The sequence below is a fragment of the Austrofundulus limnaeus genome, unplaced genomic scaffold, assembly GCF_001266775.1.
Source record: "Austrofundulus limnaeus strain Quisiro unplaced genomic scaffold, Austrofundulus_limnaeus-1.0 Scaffold58, whole genome shotgun sequence".
Lineage (NCBI taxonomy): Eukaryota > Metazoa > Chordata > Actinopteri > Cyprinodontiformes > Rivulidae > Austrofundulus > Austrofundulus limnaeus.
In genome coordinates this window covers 1,254,752-1,262,933 of record NW_013952460.1, presented here as the reverse complement: position 1 = coordinate 1,262,933, position 8,182 = coordinate 1,254,752, and the positions used below count along the sequence as shown (strand labels likewise).

Genomic DNA, 8,182 nt, shown 5'->3' with positions numbered 1-8,182 from the left:
TTCTCAATGTGTATTTTGCGTGTCTTCTAATCTCTTTTTCACTCTTTCTCATTACATTTCACTTTTTTCTTTCTCCTTCTTTTTCTTCTATTATATAAAAAAAGTTTAAATGAGGAAGATAAATTAAAATGAAGAAAAATAATTTTAATTTGCCTTGTTGTTTGTTTTCTTCATGTCTCCCTCGTTTCTACTCCTTAGCATAGAGGGGAGTGAACTCTGGCACCAGGTATTTGCCAGGTGAATGGTCTCTAACCTCTGTAGCATGAGAGAACAGGCATTTAGCCAGAGGAGACTCTTAAGTTTTCCGACGCCTTCAAACAGCTGGTGACGCCGTGGGATTGCCGACAGCTGTCTTTTCTTTTTACACTGTAAATTTTAATCTAAAATGCCATACACAGAGGGGTTAAATCATTATATTAGTTTAAACTGGTCTCCAACAATATTATCATTTATCACAATAATTTCTGAGACAATTTATCATCCAGTAAAATTTGTTATCATGACAGGCCTATTGCTGACAAATCCTAATGATTGATTTTTGGACTATAGGTAGATTAAAACATGAACTTAAGAGTCTGTGATGTTGTTGAAAATGTATTTTTGAATGTTTCAAAAATCAAACAGCCTGAAATAATAAGTAAATAATTACGTGTCACTTGGAATTCTGGGTACTTTTCCTGTTATTGTGAAATCCAATCCAACCCACTGATCATGAATGAATGAATTAAATTGCTTCCTTCCCCACTCACTAATTTACCCACTTACATACTTGTTTACTTTCTTCCTCACTTATTTATCCACTTACTCACTCACTTACTTGCCCACTTAGTTACTTACTCACTTACGTATTCACATACTTACTTGCCTGATTACTTACTTACTTACTTATTCACTTAATGAAKTACTTACTTGCTTTCTTACTTACTGACTTACTTACTTACTTCCTCACTTATTTATCCACTTACTCACTTACCCACTTACTTATTCATTTACTCACTTATTCAGTTACTTACTTACTCACTCAGTTACTTGCCCACTTAGTTACTTATTCAGTTACTTGCTTACTTATTCACATACTTACTTCCTTACTTGCCTGATTACTTACTTATTCACTTAATTACTCACTTAATTAATTACTCACTTACTTGCTTTCTTACTTGCATACTGACTTACTTATATACTTACTTACATACTGACTATTTACTTACTTCCTCACTTATTTATCCACTTACCCACTTACTTATTCATTTATTCATTTATTCAGTTACTTACTTACTCACTCAATTACTTTCCAACTTAGTTACTTATTCAGTTACTTGCTTACTTATTCACATACTTAGTTCCTTACTTGCCTGATTACTTACTTACTTATTCACTTAATTACTCAATTAATTACTCACTTACTTGCTTTCTTACTTACATACTGACTTATATACTTACTGACTTGGTCATAAATTCCATGGTTGGAACCACGGCTGCAGCTGAGTCAGCAGCACCTAATATTATGTGAAGACCAAATGATGCTGCACAGATATTCAAGTCTTTAAATGTGACATTGATTGTTTTCTTAGGGTTRTTGGATTTAAAATGTTCTATATGTTTGAGTTCTATTAGTTTAAACATTTAGCAAAGACATTGTCAAATAATAATTTGTGACTCTTAGTCTTAACAGATGGAAATCATGTAGGCAAATTTGAGCTGGAATTAAAAATTCTGATTCTGTAGAAGTATAAAATGAACGCATGAGGAAAAAACGATTTGGTTGAAGTCCACGAGTMCTTTACTTAATTACGACTTGCATGCTTGGTGTTTAATTACCCTATTTCTCATGTGATCTATAAAGTCATGCAAAAGCCCATCCTTTGCAATAAAGTGCAATGCTGTGTGACTCTCCTTTAAGAAGAGCTCCTGCAGGTTGTGTGTGTCAGCACTCTTGTGTTTTCTGCCTCTGCCAGTGACTCTTGTCTAGTTTGAGCTTGWWCTGTTTTTTACTTGCTCTTCCAGGTCATTACCGGGCACCACGGCTGCAGAGTGTGAATCCAACCTGAAGAAGATCTACACAGTGCAAACCGTTCAGGTGAGTCCTCTTGAGCGTTTTCTCTATAGGAGCAAAGAGTTGAAGAGCAGGATGTGGCATAAGAGCAAAAATCTGAAGATTTTAACCTGTAAAGCTTCACTTTCTTACATGTTACTGTGAATGTAACATTAGTGCTGTGTATAAAACAACGTAACTGCTCAGACTGCTGTTCTGTGACTGACAGTGACCAGTGTGGTTCCAAAACCAATCAAAACTAGAAGCACTCGGAGAGTGCAAACCTCTGCCAAGACCAATTTTCCCCATCCTGTAAGAGTTACTGCACAAAAGCAGAGATGGAAACATTTGCCGAATAAGTTCTGACGTAGTGAACATTTAAGCACTTCCTGGTCACAAAACGTTCTGTAAATGCACATAATATGGCAAAAATTATTCATTATTAAATTTGGTTTTACTTTTATAAAGTTTGAAGTCCGTGCTGTCCAATCCAGGTCACTGTTTTTCACAGAAGCCCTGTGAAAGTATCACAGCTTTGCCGATCTCAGAGTGTTAAAAGAAAAAAATTCCTGTATCCGCATCTTGATCCGGAACATCACCAAAATTTAAAGGTGYGTTCCTTGGCCCAGTACCCACATGTGKTAAAAATGTCATGACAATCCGTCCACAAGTTTTTGAGTAATKTTGTCCACAGACAGAACGACAGACAGACATGAACGAAAACATCACCTCGCCCTTGGCGGAGGTAACAAACTAGAAACTCACCAAACTTCAGTAATCCACTCTGATTAATAAAGATCTGACAGAATGGATAATTTTATTGAGGATTCAGATAAACCGTTCATTAAAATTGTTAGCTGAGAAACGTAAAGGCATATCTTCAGAAAATTCCCAAGGATGGTTGTTTAATTATCTTTAACCAGGCAGCAGCTGAGTTAACTGAAAGATGTCCAGGTAAGAACTCTGCTGCCAGTGTGGACACACATCAGGTCAGTAGGTGGTCCTAAAGCTCAAGTAGGGGTCTCTGCTGCAGTCAATCAGTGGTAGTTTCTTGGGTGTGGGCGTAGTTAAGAGTAAAGGCAGATGGGTAGAAGTGTAACAATTCACATGCTAGATTTGAATATTAATTTTAGTCATAACTTGAGACAGGAAGGTGCTAGTCGCACAGAGTTTAAACGTCGTACATGTGGAGGGATGTATAACAATTCAGCTCAGTCAAAACAGCCTTAAACCACCTGGAAACAGATCACTATTTTTAATATGAATGTTAATATTTGTCCTAAATTCAAACAGGAAGATGCTAGCCACACCAAATTTGAAGTCAACAAATTATATTTATGTGTTCACAATACTTTTACTATTTATCTTTTAACTTCCCCCACAAGTCGATCTGATCAATCATAGCTTACACAAACTGTACCTTACCCAAGAAACTCCCACTTACTGAAGAGACCCACCTTCTACAGGTTGTGTTTAGACTACTAAAAGGCTTTAAGTTAGTTGAACCTAACTGTTCAAAGGTGGCACAGTGGCTCAGTTGATGGAGTCGATGCCTCTCAGCAAGAAGGTTGCTGGATCGAATCCCAGCCCGGGGACCTTTCTGGGTAGAGTTTGCATGTTCTCTCCATGCATGCGTGGGTTCTCTCCGGGTACTCCGGCTTCCTCCCACAGACCAAAAACATGACTGTTAGTTTAATTGGTGGCTCTAAATTGTCTCTAGGTGTGAGTGAGAGAGTGAATGGTGGTTTGTCTCCATGTGTGTCTCTGTGATGGACTTGAGACCTGTCCAGGGTGTACCCCGCCCCTCGCACTGTGACTGCTGGATATGGGCACCAGTGACCCTGAAAGGAAAGAAGCGGGTCTAGAAAATGGATGGATGGATAGAAGTGCTCAAAGGTGGTTTAAGTGAAACCCGTTTCAGTGCGCTTGAAAACTGTCACAGCTGTGAATAACGTTCTCTGGGTGCGTTCTGAAAGCTACAGATGGATTGTTGTGTCAGGTCTGCTGAGGGTCTTGGTGATGTGAGAGGAGCTTCCATGATGGAGAAGATTTAACAGTTTGTTGGCACTTAAAGCTAAAGTGGGTTCAATAGGTGAGAAATAAATGAAGCAGGAAATAACATGTAGTTTAAATGTGATGTAGTTTTTAAAATAGAACTATAGATAATTCTGCTTCTAATACACATTTGTACATTCTGTTACATGGAATATGTCTTTTGGTTCCACAATCACAGCAGTTTTCACACATGCAGTCCTGAAAATTTCCTCCTTTTTTAGTGTGTCTGGTGGTTCCTCCTGACCTGTTGAGGAGATTTAACAGTCAGCTGTCCAGTGATGAAACAATGTGAAGTATTGTTTGTGAGACAAAGTCGAGGTGCCTCATCCAACATCTGAAACCGTAGTTCCTCTTTTTGACCTGGTCTGTTACAGCTCATCTCCAGTGAAGAACCTCTGACCATATGAGGTGGATGTTTGAACAGCAGCCCTAATTTAAAAGTCTTGACCAAATTCTCCACACATCCTCCAGAAATCCTCTGGTCATGCGTGAAAACGGCTGCTAAAGTTACCAGACGCCGTCACCTTCCTGAGTCTTTGACAACTTTTTACTGTCATTTTAGCTCCAAATTTCCAGCCTTAAGGTGGAAAAGGAGCAGCATGAAAACCTTTCGATTTGGTGCTGTGAAATCTGGCGCAGGCTTTAAGGTTTGTGGAGACGTTTTTCCACAAATCAACTTGGGGCCAGACGATTCAGACAGCCAAAGACTTTTGGTATTTAAGTGAATGTTAAAGCTGTGATCACATGTTGGGACTTTGCTGCAGTGTGAGCTTCCAGCCCAGGAAGGACTGCCTTTTTTGGATACCTAATTTTTATTGATTATTCATATTTTGTCATACATAACTGAACAGGCAAACATCGGCAACAGATAATAATCACAGTTTTGTGAGGAAAAACTACTGGCATAAGACAGCAAGTATCACAGGGCTAAGAGCTGAATCCTGCTAATTGTTTTCACAGAATCTAGCTCCATCTGATTCTGTAGAGATCAACGTGCAGCCTCAACTTAAATGTTAACTTCATTTTGTTGGTTTCCTCAACCATTTTCAACCAGTCCTCTAGTTTCAGTGGGTCAGATTGAAGTCATTTTTGGATGTTTGCTTTTTTTGGCTGCAGCACTTAGGACTTTCAGTAAATATTGATCATTCATCATTAATCCATCAGGAGCAGCTTCTAGCAATAGTGATAGTRGGTTGTTGTAATTGAAATCCCAAGATCAGTTCTGATTTTTTCTCAATCCCCCCTTCCAAAATGTTTTAATTTTTATACAGAGCCAAATAATAATAATAATAATGTGGGTGTGGTTTTCTCATATATATCGTCCCATAATTCACATGATACAGTATACTAGTGCTTAGCTGCTTTTCTCATCTTTGTTTAATATAATATGTTGTGTTTTCTTTACCCTGATAAAGTTTAGAAATTTTAGATTTAAATTGTTTAGAACAAGCTTGAGAGACTAACTGAATTATTGCATAAGTGTTTGGGAAAAAAATTGTCTTAATTGTAAACATCTAAAAAGATCATATTTTTCTAAGTCATATTTTTGTCATGGTTTTTAGAAAACTTTAAGTATTCTTGTTCAGTATCTTGCAATATGCAGTTATTTCTTTATATGACCAGTTTTATAAACTTGAATCTGTGGTGTGACGGTCCTTGTTCATTATTAGTTGTGTCTTTTTGTTCAGGACTGTATTAAAGTCACCTGCACAGATTAAAAACCCAAAAAGAAAAAAAATTGTATAGTTCTTCTGGACGGGTTCTTCTCTAATGAAACGTTTCGTYTCTCCTCCAAGAGACTTCTTCAGTCTGAGAGTTTCAGGCATAATTCAGGCTTTTAAGCCCTGCCTCCATGTGACTGATACTCACATCACATCTAATGGCCAGAACTCTGCAGTTTTCACTCATTTACAGGSCAGCGGTCACTCTTTCAGAGATGAGGATGTTCTCATTCTTGATAGVGAGGAACGTTGGTTTGAGAGAGGAGTAAAAGAAGMCATTTTTGTRAAGAAAGACCGTCCATCATTAAACAGAGGTGGAGGCCTCCGTTTTCAGTTGTCCCCCTCCTACAGTGCTGCTATCGCCAGTATCACTCCACCCCCTGTTACTAATAGGTGTTAATTAGGTGTCAACGATAGCCATGTGATGTGAGTATCAGTCACATGGAGGCAGTGCTTAAAAGCCTGAATTTTGCCTGAAACTCTCAGACTGAAGAAGTCTCTTGGAGAAGAGACGAAATGTTTCATTAGAGAAGAACCCATCCAGAGGACCTATACAATTTTTTTATTTTAGATTTTTTTTTACCTGGATTACTGAGATGCATCAGGACAGATTAAAAACCCCTGTGACTCTAATTCTAAGATTTTTTGTTTTTTCAACAAAGGCTGGTCAGATTGTGGGGACTTGTAAACTGGAAGAAGGGGAGTCTATTTCCCGTCTGTGTTTGCTTGGACTATCTGCCTTCACTATCTTGTATTTGTTTAATAAGTTCAAAATGTAGATAGGGAGTTGTGTAGTAATGCTGCAACGCCTCTGTTATTACCTGTTTTGAAAGMGCTTTAAGAAATAGTTCTACTATCCTCCCCCCCAAAATAAATAAGTAAATAAAACAGTCYCTTATCTTGACCAACTTTATTAATTTTTTTTAAGTGAACATAACTGAATATGGTTTAGGTTTCTCTATAGAATTCCACTTATTTTTGCTTTACTGCTGAACATAGAGATGAGGCTGGCCAGTGTATTCGTAAGAGCTTGGACTCTTTTATTCAAATAATCGATTGATTTTTTGTTTTGTTTTGTGTGTTCAAATGTATATGTGATATGTGTATATAAATGTCAGTGTTAATACACATGTGACAGAAGTGTAGCACAGGAAAGCAGAACAACTTGCAACCTTTGTCCAGCAGAGAGCACCGGCACACAGATTCAACAAGAAAATGAACTTTTTTTGTTGTAATTTCCTTTTAAACTCTGAAATATACCCATAGATATCTAGATATTTTTAACAAGTTTCATAGAATGTAACAGAAGCATTACTATTATATAATATTCATTACACAGAAGTATACACTTATTARTATTTGCTTCTTTAATTCAGAACTCACCATGCAGCAGGCCGAGCATGATGCTTATTTTGTGTTTGCAGATGTTCTGGAGCGTGTATAACAACATCCCTCCTGTCACAGCACTGCCTCTCAGGTGTAGCTATCATTTAATGCGAGGAGAGCGACGGCCACTGTGGTAAGTGTTTCTGTTCACCATAAAATGAATATCCATCACAGGATTTTTGCGTTTGTATTTATTTATTTATTTTGTAATTTTGATGTATTTTATTCTAACAGGGAAGAAGAAAGTAATGCCAAAGGAGGTGTATGGAAGATGAAAATCCCAAAAGAAAACAGTGTAGGTGTTGCTCTCAGTCTGCCTTGTTCCTGTCTAACAGCTGCATGATGTTCTCTGTTGTTTTTGTGTTTCAGTCTACAGTTTGGAAGGAGTTGTTACTCGCTACCATCGGTGAGCAGTTTGCAGATTACTGCACCTCAGGTACAGTCTKACTGATAAAAACACATCTTTGTAAAAACTGGTTTGTTGCTGACGCCGTTTGTTGTTCTGTTTTCCAGACGACGAGGTTGTGGGTGTCAGTGTTAGTGTTCGAGATCGGGAAGATGTTGTACAAATATGGAATAAAGATGCAACTCTTGCTAACGAATCAAATATTTTGGGAAAAGTCTATGAGCTGCTTCCTTATATATCATTTAAAGCTGTTTTTTATAAATGTAAGTATGCCTTTTTTCTAGTTACTTGTACTGTTTGGGTTTAGCTGTAAGATTTTAGGTTCAAATAAGGAAAAATATATATACATATATATATATTTTATTCATGTACTTAGTATGTTAACGTACAGTTATGATAAAAAGTAATAACTCCCACATTCAGTTCTAAAGGGATGTTCCATGATAAATGTCAGGAAAGACAAACGTCAAGAGAAGCAGCTGTTGTCATTCCCAAACATTTTGGAGTCTCATTGTTTTACAATAAGACAGATTATTCACATGTGGAGAACATTTGCAGCTGCCAGTCTTCCCAGGAGTGAAC

The 8,182-nt window shown here is 37.5% G+C and overlaps 1 protein-coding gene across 1 annotated transcript in view; it reads left to right on the top strand.

Moving 5' to 3' along the window:
• Positions 1-8,182, top strand: part of LOC106518259 (eukaryotic translation initiation factor 4E type 3) — a 16,025-nt gene that overhangs the window by 4,465 nt on the left and 3,378 nt on the right. The window contains exons 2-6 of the mRNA XM_014009473.1: positions 2,005-2,077; positions 7,233-7,327; positions 7,429-7,489; positions 7,564-7,630; positions 7,708-7,863. Of these exons, the coding sequence (XP_013864927.1) occupies positions 2,005-2,077; positions 7,233-7,327; positions 7,429-7,489; positions 7,564-7,630; positions 7,708-7,863 (452 nt within the window). The remainder of the gene's footprint in view (positions 1-2,004; positions 2,078-7,232; positions 7,328-7,428; positions 7,490-7,563; positions 7,631-7,707; positions 7,864-8,182) is intronic.